Source organism: Sinocyclocheilus rhinocerous, unplaced genomic scaffold (genome assembly GCF_001515625.1).
Source record: "Sinocyclocheilus rhinocerous isolate Xijiao unplaced genomic scaffold, SAMN03320098_v1.1 scaffold481, whole genome shotgun sequence".
Taxonomy (NCBI): domain Eukaryota; kingdom Metazoa; phylum Chordata; class Actinopteri; order Cypriniformes; family Cyprinidae; genus Sinocyclocheilus; species Sinocyclocheilus rhinocerous.
In genome coordinates, this window is record NW_015657695.1 from 855165 (window position 1) to 869162 (window position 13998).

The 13998-nt window shown below is 37.2% G+C and overlaps 2 protein-coding genes across 6 annotated transcripts; one reads left to right on the forward strand and one right to left on the reverse strand.

The window, feature by feature from the left end:
* Positions 1–177: 177 nt before the first annotated feature.
* LOC107721506 (actin-related protein 2/3 complex subunit 1A-like) lies at positions 178–4434 on the reverse strand. 3 transcript variants are annotated; one of them, XM_016529561.1, is made up of 10 exons: positions 4310–4434; positions 3834–3914; positions 3431–3535; positions 2306–2528; positions 2071–2178; positions 1783–1989; positions 1488–1563; positions 770–963; positions 569–659; positions 178–448 (listed from the first exon to the last, which is right to left on the reverse strand). In XM_016529561.1, the coding sequence occupies exons 2-10, from the start codon at positions 3895–3897 to the stop codon at positions 443–445; spliced, it is 1074 nt and encodes a 357-aa protein (XP_016385047.1). In that variant the 5' UTR covers positions 3898–3914; positions 4310–4434; the 3' UTR covers positions 178–442. The 3 variants fall into 3 exon arrangements, with proteins under 3 accessions (XP_016385047.1, XP_016385046.1, XP_016385045.1); XM_016529560.1 differs by having other exon boundaries at positions 3834–3924; XM_016529559.1 differs by having other exon boundaries at positions 3834–3968.
* A 1345-nt stretch (positions 4435–5779) lies between these two features.
* On the forward strand, positions 5780–12810 carry prkar1aa (protein kinase, cAMP-dependent, regulatory, type I, alpha (tissue specific extinguisher 1) a). Of its 3 annotated transcripts, none has more exons than XM_016529556.1 (11): positions 5780–5891; positions 7465–7647; positions 7761–7928; positions 8052–8143; positions 8241–8302; positions 8384–8430; positions 8539–8697; positions 8800–8860; positions 9057–9178; positions 9397–9478; positions 9669–12810. In XM_016529556.1, the coding sequence occupies exons 2-11, from the start codon at positions 7474–7476 to the stop codon at positions 9839–9841; spliced, it is 1140 nt and encodes a 379-aa protein (XP_016385042.1). In that variant the 5' UTR covers positions 5780–5891; positions 7465–7473; the 3' UTR covers positions 9842–12810. The 3 variants fall into 3 exon arrangements, with proteins under 3 accessions (XP_016385042.1, XP_016385041.1, XP_016385044.1); XM_016529555.1 differs by having other exon boundaries at positions 7468–7647; XM_016529558.1 differs by lacking the exon at positions 5780–5891 and adding an exon at positions 5952–5969.
* The last annotated feature ends 1188 nt before the right edge of the window (positions 12811–13998 follow it).

Sequence of the window (13998 nt, forward strand, 5' to 3'; positions counted from 1 at the left end):
CAGGGTAACATTCACAATAACCGACAATACTAGATTACAAGAGACAGGCCCTTATAGGGCAGATAACGAGGGGCAGACAGGTGAACACAATGAGGATAATTAACTAATGATTGAACGGGCTAAACCAACAAAAGGGGAAGAAACCACAACAAACAGTCCACAGGGGTGTTACACTAAATAATCATTTGCTTTTTCTGAATCAACTATTTTAAAACATTCCCTGTTAAGATGAATTAATACTGCATGACAAAAGCTATTGCATACCACACGTTTGGGATCGGCCATCCCACCACAGTACATCATAATAAAATCAACAGGCTTTAATCACTTTAAAGTGTAACTTTTGTAGTGAAGGCTAAAAAGTGTCTGAGAAAACAAACAAACTTAAAAAGATGGTCCCCAATTATTATTGTTTTCTGCTCTTTCCAGATCCCATGATGTTTCAGTGCTAAAGATAAAATTAAAGAGGAAAACATTTAATACTTTTATAATAAGTCATTAGGTGACTGCTTAGACAATATATTGTTAAACAGCACGATCAAAATATTGTTTCATGACAATAGAATACCTTAAAATCCCAGACAACCATGGCACCATCTAAGCCCACACTGCTGAATTTCTCCACCTTGGCTTTCGGCCCTTCCAGAATACATAGCTGACTACAGTAGAAACAAAGTCTTAGCAAACTGCAATGTAATTTCTCCTAAATGTGAGCAAAATGCAAAAGGTGCTAAAATAGACTGCTTGCAGACTTCAAGCCTTATATTACGTGATGCTGTTCTGGTGCAGACTGCCCAACCCGGTTTCTTCCTCCTCAGTAATCGCTTTTTTGTCCAGATTACGGAAATGCTGCATGGCAGACATGTTGCCCTTGGAGCTCTGTTTGGAAATGTCCACTTTCTTCACAAACTCCAAGCATCCAGGACCCTTGTATGAGAACTGATAAGGGCAACAGTCGTGGCCCTAAAATCCTCACCACAGACATATACACAAAAAGGTATTAATATTAAAGAGAGGTAAGAAGGCACTATGGTATGTCCGAATCCAATGATCATGTCACATCCTGTCAACTGAGATACCATCATGTATTACATGTGTGCTTGATTCCATGACAGTTGAGGTAAAATGTAAATATGCCATCTAGAAGTTGTGGTTTGTGGTCAGTTTGTGTGTAAATGTAAGTTTTTTACCAATTTTTTCCACTTTTTACGCCATTTCTTGCGAGCAATTAGTCATATTCACTCAGTTATCACCAAAGCTCTCTCTATATTTTCTGGTAGATTATTAAAGTGTTATGCTGCTAATAGGGCAGCAAGGCAACAAGTGTATATATTTTGCATTTGTTTGAACTCACTGAAAACATTTTAAAGTGTATCTCACTACAATGCTTCATCTTAACCCATTTTACATTTTTTTAGGCAGATAAACCATGGAGTCCAAGAATTTTATATCTCAGTAAAAACAGTAAGTGATGGAAAATTCCTTACCGCAGCTACAACCTCAGTCTCACTGACATACAGCACGCTCAGCAATGGAAGATGTCCTGTTGTCAGCTGAGTAACCCTGCAATGCACAAAAATTCATATGTAGGCAGTCTAAAAGTGCCTGGTATAGGTCATACTGTGCATGTTATTAATTTCAGGCAGCAAACTCCAGTGGTTTTTATGTATGCATGGAAATCAAGGATAATTTGTTTTAAGTTATTGTAGTTTGATTTACTTCCTGTATATAAAGAAATGGAGCTCTACAAGGCTAATTGTTATTAGTAAATGTTGGTATTACTCTTTTCCCTGTGTGGCATTTGCTACACTGATGGCGCTGTTGTGGCTAACCCAGGCCAGAGCATCCCCAGATGGAGAGAAACAGACACTGTGCACCCAGCCACCGCACTCTTTATACTCCAAAAGCACCTCTCCAAAGGGCATTTTGGATCCCCAGGGTGTTGGTCCAGGCTTGTCCTCGATGTCCTTGATATACGCAGAAAAAATTCTACACCAATAAAAAGACCCACGTTACCAACAAAATGGTTTGCAAAGCAGCATGGTGCAAAAGTAGTCTGAATATTCAAACCTGCAGTTCAGGTCAGCTGAGCCAGCTGCCAGCAGTATGTTGTTGGGATGCCAGTCTAGACTCAGAACGGTGGAGTTAATGGGTTTCTTGATATGCTTACTCAGCCACCTATAGAGTCAATCAGAGATTGCACAAGAGATGTGGCTATGGATGAGATAATACATAGTAACATCTCTCTCAGTCAGTGAAGAAAAAAAGAAAAAAGGTTGAAAGGTCTTATAAAAGCAAGTCTCACCAGTCATTCTCTTTTTCAAAGTAGCACACTGAAATAAGTTTAGCCCCACTTCCAAGAGCAAACTTGTTCTCAAGAGGTGACCACTTGACACACGTGGCAGCTCGATTAATGCGAACCAGCACCAACGTCGGCTTCCAAACCCCATCCTTAAGGGTCCATACATAGGCATTCCTATCTGAGGCACATGTCACTATACGGTTGGACTCTGGGGCCCAATCAATCCCTAAAAATGAAATCAGTTGTTTTTTTTTATTATCGGAATCTATATGTGTTGTAAATATTTAAATCCAGTGCTATAAAATGGGGTATATGTCAAACGTCACAAGAACAAACCAGAAAACAGGTCTTAACACATCCGTTTGTTGGATAAAGTGTTAATAGCAGGAAGAACTGACGCCAATATCTATGGATGGTTGAGGTAATCAGCTGACCTAGCTAGTTGTTTTTATTGTTGGTGTTTTATTCAATTTTGATATCTGAATGTTAGTGAGAAGAAGAAGAAAAACAACTTTTAGATATCAGCCTGCAAGTGTTTGATGTTTGCTATACTCATCTTTGGTATGTCCTTCGAAGGCATCTTTCTTGAGTAAAATAAACGACCTGAACCGGAAGTGACGAGATCTGTTTTACAGAATACGAAAGTTTGTTGTGCAAAGCCCCTATTGTGCAGTTTTAGTAAATGGCAAATTTAAATCTTATCAAAATTTGTGATGAAATCAAAATTCTTCTCTTTTCTAAATGTGTGTTATTGATATTGTGACCTATTCATCCATGCATAATTTTTACATTTGTTTTGACCTGGTAATTTTTAATCAAAATGTCTCTCAATAATAAACCCCTCCCTTTTCATACATCTGCAAGCTTGCATTCAGATATGCCTTCATCCAATCAATAACGGTGGATTGAACCTTTTTCATTCGGATGTATGAAGAAAATGTCTGTCACTACTTCTTTCATTGCGACTAAGTTCCAGTTATTATAAAACTCAGTTGTAGACTTGCACTGTTTACAGTGGTTTAGGTAATGCCTTTGATTGGTGCACTAAGATAATGTTTGTTTTATGGGTCAGTCTCACAGTATGGGTGGGTTAATGACTAATGTGGCAGCTATTCTCTTTTGTCTTACCTGTGATTCGCCCACTGTGTTCTGTCAGTTCATGAATCTTAGTCCATTCCTTTCCTTGCTTTTGGTAAATGTGCACAACGTTGCTGTTGGGACTTATTGCAATTTCTAATAATAAAAATGATATAATATTATTATTTTAAAGTTTTATGCACATAAAATAAACCTGAAAAACGGTTCTATAGAAATTTCTTGCAAACAAACCCCATGTATAAAGCAGCAATATTACAGTAAGTTCATAGCAAACTGATGATTCGTATGAAGAAGTGCACCTTTTCTCCCAAAGACAATCTGATATTCCTCTGAGTAGATTATAATGGATGAAAATGGAACTGCAGGCAGCAACATTAGGAGCCTGTAGGGATGTAATTTATATTGAAATGTAGCTCAACTAGTTTGCTCTTACGTGTCCGGTCTTTGTTCCAGGCATGACAGGACAGAGGCTCCAATCCAAAGCTATAGAGAGACATGTTTCAACAGGGAAACCCTGGAATGCACCGCAGATGTTAGGAAGAGCATGCAATCATGAAAATGAATGTGACTAAAATCCACCCAAATCTTCTTGATTGTCATTTTTCTAAATGGTATCATTTCTCCTTGGTGAGCCATTTTCATTCACATGGTACATTATTACTACAGTCACATTTTCCAAGATGTGGAATCATTACCAAAACACAACATTTCCATAATTACAAGTGAATTAAATGAATTTTGCAAACATGTTTACAGTGTTCAGTTCTACAAAAGAGACATTCTTCTCTATCCAATTCTTTTTAGAATGTAGTTCATTTACAGTACATTGGTATGACTGAGCAGTGATTAGCAGATTCGTACAGCAAACAACAACCCTACCTGACTATGGAAAATTATCTATGCCCTCACCTTTATCTCTTCCTCTCTTTTGCTAGTGATATATCCTATATCCTTGTGCTGGAGAGCTTTTGGAAGGCTATGTTCGTGGACTCTGGGCAGTCGACACGAATGAGGCTGAACAGTTGTAAGAAAGGCTGCAGAGGCAGCAGGGAGGAGATAAGAGAGGGTGTGTCTTTATATTCTGATATAGGCACCTGGCCTGTACGGTCTTATGATAATGGGTTATATTTTAAAAATATATAAATTATTTTTTCACTTAAATGGACAGTTCCCTCAAAAATGAAAATTCCGTCATCATTTACTCACCTTAATGCCATTCCAAAGCTGTGTTGTCTTCTTTCTTCTGTGGAACATACAAGAAGATATCTTGAGAATTATCTTTGCATCCCATACAATAGAAGTCAATTAGGTTTGGCTACAAATATTCTTCAATGTTCTTTTGTGTTTCACAGAAGAAAGGAAGTCATGCAGCTTTGGAACGACATGAGGGAAATTAAATGGTGACAGTATTTTCATTTTTGGGTGAACTATCCTTTTAAATTACACTTCACTTCTTATATTGTGTTTTATCTTGAAATAGTTCTTTCAGCTTGTATTATTGTATTATATTATCCTTTGTACGTCAGTATGGGTAAAAGTATCTGTTTCAAATAAATAAATAAATGTATATGCTAAACTTACAAAAATTAACCATGGTTTTACTACAAATAAAACCAAAAAACCATTGTTACTTCAGAGGCGGACAGTAACTAAGTACATTTACTTGAGTATTGTACTTAAGTACACTTTTTGAGTATCTGTACTTTACTTGAGTATTATTTTTTTCTGGGAACTTATGACTTTAACTTCCCTACATTTGAAAGACAAATATTGTACGCTGTAAAAAAAATCCGTAAAATTTACGGTAGAAAACCGGCAGCTGTGGTTGCCGGAATTTTACCGTAAAAAATACGGTAGCAACGTTTTAGGTTTTACGGTTTTAACTTAAATTTACAGTTAAATACCGTAATTTCATTAACTGATAAAATTTTATTATATACGATACTGCTGGTCAGTATCAGTCCAGAAAAAAAAAAAACAGAGATATGTTGGTGTTTCTGGTGAAGTATTAGCTTTGTTGAAGTAAAGAACGCAATTTCAGTGGTGGTTATGACCCTGGTTGAATAAGGACAACGCTAGGATTGGGTTTATGTACAGACTTAACCTTTTCAGCTGTCATTAGATCCAAATCACACAGGCTCTCAGTTTTAAACACATGGAAAATAAATACTGTTCTTTTGAAATTCAATGTCATGGCAAGGGGACTGCAAAATATAATCTAAACACTTAGCACATGTAGCACATCATGTGAGTCAGAATGTAATAAATGAGCTTGTCTGACAACCTCGATCTTCTCTCAATACAAAAACAAGCCCTTGCCCTTTAAGGTTGTCAGGAGTAACGGGCTTCCCAGATCGAGGCGCATTGACGTCAATCGTTGTTTGTGATTGGTCATAACCTTTTCCGGTGAGGCATCCATCCATCCGAGGACTGTGAGAAAGCCAGTGTAAACGGAGTAAAACACGTCGACAAACTCATCGAAGCGACTCAGGTATGAATATTTAATAGCAGAAGTCTGCGCCGTAACAGTTGTTGATATCGACGCGTGGGCTGACGGCCTCTTAGAGAGGTTAGTGTAATGCCGTCGGCTTCCGTTGTTGTGAGAATGTAGCTTGCAAGATGGCGTATTTTGCTGCTTGACAAAACTGGTTACAGAAAACACAGAGCTGCAAGAGGCTGCAGGATCACGCTGCTTAACGTTTACACACGTGCTAAGTAGCGTGTATTTACAATGTCATGTGTTTTTTGCACTAAAATAATGTTATGTTCACATGACCGATTAGCGTTGAATTGAGAAACGCCTGTGGGGATGCGAACTGCGAATTGTATGAGCTCAGGGGCCCCGACAGGGACTAGGGGCCACTGTATGCCTGTCAAAATGCAACGCTGCTTAAAAAAATAATATGTTACTTGAGAGAATTTTCTGTGCTGCTTAGCTTAATCACTGACGGATTTATTAGAAATATAAGAGCCATGTTAACTTTTGAACTTGTTGCAGTTTGACAACTTATTATTTGAAATTGTTTAACGTTGTATTGGGTTGCAGCAGCATTATGTACGGTTTTTTTTAATCACTGGTACGTTGTTTTCATTAAGATATGATCACGAGGTCAATTTTTTTATTTTTTTATTAATTATATAACAGAAGGTTCCCACAGTCATGGAAGACCTGGAAATATAAAGTTTAATTTAATTTAATGGAAACAATGTTAGGCCAGGACAAGTAATAGAAATGAAAAACGTATTAAAAAGACATTGATATTTGTATAATGGAAACATTTCTATGTATTTTGTTAAATTAGAATTTTAGTCAGTTAAACGGATGGATTGGACAAGTTCATTGGTCAAAATGTGTGTGAACCTTGTAACACTGAAAAACATGGTAGGGGTGTAATTTCACATTTATATACGTGTATAAATGTAGGAAGTGATTTTAACCACAAGAACATCTACACATGATCATACGCTGGTGTGTCTATGTGTATGAGAAACCACAAAAGAAACCACTAAAGTGCAAATATAATAGTATTTTTTCTCATAACTGGAGCAAATATATTATATGCCTAATTTAATGATTTCCATAACAGTTTCGTCTGAAAAATTCAAAACCGTACAAAATATTTTGTAGTGTCTCAGTTACAAGTGCATGTTAATCCACAGAAAAAAAAAAGGTTTGTCTTCATAGTCTTAGTCAACATATGAGAATTTGCGTCTCCTCTGGAATGCTGTTCCTTCTCTGATGATGACGTCAGTGTGACGCATGAACAGAACATCCGCTCGCCTTCAGCTGTCAGTCTGCTGCGAGCTTGAGATGGCCCCGCCCTCAGTATCCCATTTCATTTAGAAATACGTCACAAAGTTGCTTGCAACTTCAGATTCAAGCTGACTTTACAATAAAATTTGTGAAAAACTTCATGGCATTACACTTTAAAAGGCATGATGACTGTCAGATCTTCAATGCAAAGAGTTGGTCTAATGATGTTTTTGGCTCATGAAGAAGGACTGGATTTGCTCCAGATTCGTTGGGTTTCATGAGCTGATGTGGACTGCATGTGCTGGGTCAGCAGGTCATCATGGCGTCCAGCAGTACGAGCAGTGAAGAAGAGCGGAGCTTGCGGGAGTGTGAGCGCTACGTGCAGAAGCACAACATCCAGCAGCTGCTGAAGGACTGCATTGTGCAGCTGTGCACTAACAGGCCTGAAAGACCCATGGCTTTCCTCCGAGAGTACTTCGAGAGGCTTGAGAAGGTCAGTCATTTTTCAAGGGAAACTGCATGCTCTTAGACTGGGTTTTCTTTAGAAATATTCTTCACTCTTGAGAAGTAAGTTTCAGTGCCTCAATTGTTGTTTATGTGTATCAGGAGGAAGCTAAACAACTCGTCAGCCAGCAGAAGTCAAGCTCTCGCTCAGACTCCCGTGAAGATGAGGTTTCTCCTCCCATGAACCCTGTGGTTAAGGGCCGACGGCGCCGCGGTGCCATCAGTGCAGAGGTCTACACTGAGGAAGACGCAGCGTCTTATGTCAGAAAGGTAACTTTTAGGAATTAATTCTTTTAGAATTTTTCTATGACACAAATATTGTTGTGCTGAATTCTACATTACAACAGTAAAATTGCTCTTTAGTAAGAAAATAGCTTTTGCTGTTTTTCACAGGTTATTCCTAAAGATTATAAAACTATGGCTGCTCTTGCTAAAGCGATTGAAAAGAATGTGCTTTTTGCTCATCTTGACGACAATGAAAGAAGGTGACACATTTTGTGGTTTTGATAAGCAGATTGAAATATTCAGTGTAACTTATACAGTCTTTCGTTTATTGGAAACAACTTATTTTACTCTTCACAGTGACATATTTGACGCCATGTTCTCAGTCACTTACATTGCAGGAGAGACTGTGATTCAACAAGGTAAGGCTTCTTTTTAGGAGAAGCTGAATGTGTAAAAATAGGAAAAATAAATCGACTAATGTATCGTATTTCTCATTTCAGGGGATGAGGGTGACAATTTTTATGTTATTGACCAAGGTGAAATGGATGTAAGTGCAATGCTTTCAAATTAGCGATGAATCAGGATGGAGTATAATAATGTATAAATGTGAAAGATATTGATGGATGTATTTGTAAGTACTGTTGTTTTTTGACAGGTGTACGTCAACAATGAGTGGGTGACCAGTATTGGAGAGGGTGGCAGTTTTGGTGAGCTGGCTTTGATCTACGGCACTCCCAGAGCAGCCACTGTCAGAGCAAAGACCAACGTCAAGCTGTGGGGAATCGACAGAGACAGCTACAGGAGAATACTCATGGTTGGTATACTATTTAACTGATTCTTAATTAGTCATTCATTTTTTTTAATTAAACTGATTTATTTCTCCTCCTGCTTAATCTTGATTACTGTCCGTGTTTAGGGAAGTACTCTGAGAAAGAGAAAAATGTATGAGGAATTCCTTAGCAAGGTCTCCATTTTGGGTGAGTTTGATGTTTCGTCTGCCGTAAATGTTAATTTTTTATGTTCTTTTATTGTAATGTATATTTGCAGGTTGTGTCTTTGTGTGTGTGTGTGTGTGTGTGTGTGTATATATATATAATATTATATTATATTATATTATATAATATAATATAATTTGCCTTTTGTGGTGATAACATGCTATCATTATGTGAGCAGAGTCTCTGGATAAATGGGAACGGTTGACAGTTGCTGATGCCCTCGAGACGGTCCAGTTTGAAGATGGCCAGAAGATTGTTGTGCAGGGTCAACCGGGAGATGAATTTTTCATTATTCTTGAGGTAGCTTTCCTTGTTAAATCTATTCATTTTTTTGACACTGTTCTCATCCGCGTCTCCAACAAGTTTTTGTGTTAATTAGAGTCATATGGTTTTGTATACTTCTTCGATCTTCACAAAAAATGTAAATAATGATGAAATTGTTGTAGAAAGTGTAGCCCTATAACCTCAGAGAGACGTCATGGAAGAACAGACGTATTGATTCAGACTTGTGTCCTCAGGGTTCGGCAGCAGTCCTGCAGCGGCGGTCGGAGAATGAGGAATTTGTAGAGGTTGGAAGACTTGCACCATCTGACTACTTTGGTAATTGTGTTTTCTTTACTTTCTGCAAAATCAGTCATGCCGCGTATATTTAAACATATCCCAGAAATCCCTTTGCTAATGTAATTACATATTGATTCCATGTGCAGTGTCCATTAGTGCACGTTAATGTGTTTGTTTGTTTGTTTCTCTATGGCTCTTTTCTGATTTCCCTCCATATGTGCTTCAACAGGTGAGATCGCTCTGCTCATGAACCGGCCTCGTGCCGCCACCGTGGTTGCTCGCGGCCCGCTGAAGTGCGTAAAACTGGACCGTCCCCGGTTCGAACGTGTGCTCGGCCCCTGCTCAGATATCCTGAAGCGAAACATACAGCAGTACAACAGCTTCGTGTCTCTGTCGGTCTGAGGTGCACTAGGCTCTTTCCTCCTCTATTGCAGGGTCCACCAATGCAAATCCGCTTTATTTTCTTACTTTTCTTTATGCATTTTCCAACACCCAGGTGCCCATTCACTTCAGTGTTCTCTCTCTCTCTCTCTCTCTCTCTCTTTCTGTTTTTTCGATTCGTGCCGTACCCTGTCGCGTTTGTATCCATCGTAGATTTACCATAAGGCTGATTGTTAGTTTTGCCTGAGAAAGGAGCCAATCATTGTGCCACAGATGCCTGTCATGTGACTAACTAACAAGGTCTGTCGGGATTGTCTCTTTCCTCCAAATTGCTTCACGTTTCTGTATAACAGTGTTTCGAATGGAAGGAAATCAGTGGCAGGGTTGACAGTCATGTAGTCTATCTATTCAGTATATGATGATGTATCTTAATTGAGGCATCGAGTTTCAGATTCTGTTTTCCCGCGTTCATTTCAAGCATTTGAGTATAGGGAAGCCAAAGGCATAAATCCATGTGTGTTATGTTGTTTTCTTGGGGGTACTGAAGTTAAAATGTCACCATGTTTATCGTGGTGATTAGCTTTGCTCTTTTATTGTTATAGCTGCACATATATAGTGTATGTAAATGATTATATATTAGAAGTAAATGACCATAACCATATTTTTTTGCACAGTTTGATATATATATATATATATATATATATAAACACTTTATATGCGCCTGCTGTTTTTCATTGTGGCATTTGATCCCATTTCATTGGACTTTTTAATTTTCTGTTGTTTTGTTCTTTTCCTTCATGCTACACATAGGCTTGCACTGGACTCTTATGTAGAGCACACCGGGATTAGACAAATCTCCTTTTAAAGTTCAATTTTGTTTCGCATTTTCTCCCATCTGAAATGCCACCTGCTGCAAATGCTTTTATTTGTTTGTTTCCCCCACAAAAAGGTGATGTTATCTTGTATTCAACATTGTGTTTAAGTACAGAAACTTTTTGGTTTTTGGTTTTGTTAATTGTTAAGAAGAGTTACAGAAATGTAATGGTTAATGAAATCTGACAGAGTATGTGAGGATCCTCCTCGACAGGAAGTGACCACTTGGTGACCTCTTTAGCCAAGTGAAGATCCCATTAGGTTTTCTTTCTCGATGAGAGTGTATGTGAACTGTTTTGAAATCCCAAATGTCCCCCCCCCAATCTTTCTTTCTTTCTTTCTTTTATAATTTAAGCTGAAATAATTTGGTTTATCAACAGGGCAGGACTAAGAAAAATAGTTTTCAAATGATCAGTGTCCTTTTTTGACTGAGATTTAGATGATTCTCCTTAGTTAAATCCAAGTCTTAAAACAGGGACAGTATTTACCGCTTGTGTTGAGTTCATGGTGTCTGTATGCCATGAGGGTTAGGATCCATCAAATGATTGGAATAGATCTGCGATCCGCTACTGCCACCATCTTAATCTCTTATCAGATATTGTTCTTAGGGTTCTCCGAGTTGTGTTGTATGATTTTACTGGGTGGTACAATAGTGTTAACTGTTGCTGAAGGTAGATTTTAAATTGTCACACAGAGATATTCTTGTATTATTTGAAAACAGTTGATGTGAATTTTAAATTTGTGTATTTTTGTTTTCCACACATCTTGCGTTATGTGATCATACAGATGTCCAGCTCCTTTATATTGCAGACTCGAGCAAATTTAGGTTTTGAAAAGTGCCTGATTTCTTTACTTTCATAATGCATAGCCAACAGACATTTCCTTGTAGTTTTTTTCCCCTCCCAATTCTATTCATAATGTCAGCTTGTTACCTGTATTATCTGTAAACTACAATATTTTTTTCATCGGTATATACAGATACCCTTAGCAGTGTAATTTATTTAGACTTGAAGCTCCAGTAATTAAGAGTTTATTTAACTGAACTGTCCCAAAATTGCTGTGTTAATTAACGAAAGGTGCAAGTGAACTGACCTAGATTTTGTGTTTTTATCTTCACTATTTGACTTTGTCCTACTGACCACATGGAGGAATTGTTGTCTTTTTACACTCTGACACTTGATTTAAGAGCATTTTAGAGCCTTACTGCATTGTCACTGCAGTTGTCTGGGAAAAGACGCTCATTCACAGATTCTGGCCCTTTAGACTGGATTATAATTTCAGAATCAGTCAAATCTCAGTGCTGTAGCTTTAAAGACACAATCTGCACCCTTAATGATATGTGAAGAGTAGCCTTTGATTAACCGTTCTACTGTCTTTTCACTGAGTGGTTTATGCCTTATGATGGGGTTGAATAAATAAACATGTTTAAGTTATTTGTTTAGTCCTTAATGTAAACTGTGACACCATTTGTTAGGCATACAATTGCTAAATGGTGTACTTGTTATTGCTCATATATGCATTGCTTTGTTCATTTAACTTCATTTGGCAGTGCAGAATTGATCAAATGAACCATAAGTCTTTCCCTGTTTTCTGTAAAATGCATAATTTAAACTTTATTGTAATTCTCTCCCTTTTATGAATAAATTAAGTGATTTGTTCCACCGCTAATTCAATTTTCTGCTTACTTTTATTATGATTTATTAACAACTTCAGGCCTGTTTCTTGAAGAACATTCATTGATACACTAGAAGTGAGTTTGTATCACCACCCTCAACCTTTTTTTTTTTTTTTTAAGTTTGCTTTTCATTCCCTGGTTGTGACTGCCAATGGTGTTTTCTTCTGAAGTTTTCAGTAAAATTGTGTTCTAATATGTACAGAGGAATTTATATATTTGCTTGTAGGCTTTTCCATCAAGGCTTAGAGATTCCTGTTTACCCATTCTTCAGTTTGTTAAGCCCTCAGCACAGAGAGTTGTAAAATGTCAGAGGACCATTTTTCTATTATTCTTTTTCTATATCTGTGTACGGTTTGATTTCATTGGATGTGCTCAAGTTGTAAACCTTTTGGTATAGATTGTCCCAATGGCAGGTCAAGCAATAAAATGATTAATTCTTGAATATGTAAGTGTCTTGTGTTTCCTGTACTGTAGAGTATTTCTCTCAAGGACTACAGATTCAAATATTAATACTACTTGCGGCCTGTAATACATGGTTTTTGGATTACATATTTTGGCATAAAATACATTGAATTAATCATACTGGATCAAACATAAATCCTGGATCATTTACTTTTAATTCCGTAAGCTACAGTTCATCCCCAATTAATACTAAAAGGAGTTCCTTGTTACAGTGTAATTATACATTTAAGTACTGAGTAATATTAATTAACTACATGTACTTACTATGTTTAGGGTTAGGATTAGGGCTTGGTTTAGGGTTACTTGCATGTAATTTTGCATAATTAATTGTTATTATAAAAGTAAGTACATTTAACACATGTAACAAGGACACCTTAAAATAACGTGTTACCATACTATATGTATACAGTGAAATTACAGCAATAATTAATTGGTAACACTTTATTTTAAGGTGTCCTTGTTACATGTAATTACTATTATAATAGCAATTCATTATGCATTATTACATGCAATTAACCCTAAGCCACACCATAATCCTAACCCTAACCATATAGTATTACTCAAATAATATTTCTCAGTACTTACTAAATGTATAATTATACTGTAACAATGACACCTTAAAATAAAGTGTAACCTTGTAATTAAAAACAAAACAAAATCATTTCTAAGAGGCTATTTTGCAGAAGACATCTCACTGTTAAAATGGCTGTATGGTATATTGATTTTGACGACTGTTATTTAAGGACTCTTCATATTATCCACCCCCAGGGAGTTGACTCTTCCCAAAATATTTGTAGTCATGTGAATTAATGGCATTTTTTCAGAGATTTCTGTATCATTTTGCCCCACCCCTCCACACCCAATACAACAACTGTCATCCCAACTGTCTGGCACTGGAATGACAGTTGTTCCTTTAACCCTATCATGTAAAATAAATCTCAGTTCCGTCCACTACTTCTAGTTTCTTTTAATATGTTAACCTGGTTTTTTTTGTTTGTTTGTTTGTTTGTTTGTTTTTTAATTTCAACGTGCAGTGTTTACTTCTTTATCTATGAATTTAATAATATTTTCACAGGCGCATTGTACTGTGATACGGAATGAGAGAGAAGCAGGCAGACTCACGAGATCTCCGAAAGCGTACGAACCTTGTGTTCGTCTTTTTCCGGAA

Coding starts and splice junctions, on each gene's coding strand:
- LOC107721506 (XM_016529561.1), bottom strand. CDS start 3,897: ATGTCTCTCTATAGCTTTGGATTGGAGCCTCTGTCCTGTCATGCCTGG. Junction 1,990..2,070: donor TCAGCTGACCTGAACTGCAG/GTTTGAATATTC, acceptor TTATTGGTGTAG/AATTTTTTCTGCGTATATCA. Junction 964..1,487: donor AGACTGAGGTTGTAGCTGCG/GTAAGGAATTTT, acceptor TGAGGATTTTAG/GGCCACGACTGTTGCCCTTA.
- prkar1aa (XM_016529556.1), top strand. CDS start 7,474: ATGGCGTCCAGCAGTACGAGCAGTGAAGAAGAGCGGAGCTTGCGGGAG. Junction 7,929..8,051: donor CAGCGTCTTATGTCAGAAAG/GTAACTTTTAGG, acceptor TGTTTTTCACAG/GTTATTCCTAAAGATTATAA. Junction 8,303..8,383: donor AGAGACTGTGATTCAACAAG/GTAAGGCTTCTT, acceptor TTCTCATTTCAG/GGGATGAGGGTGACAATTTT.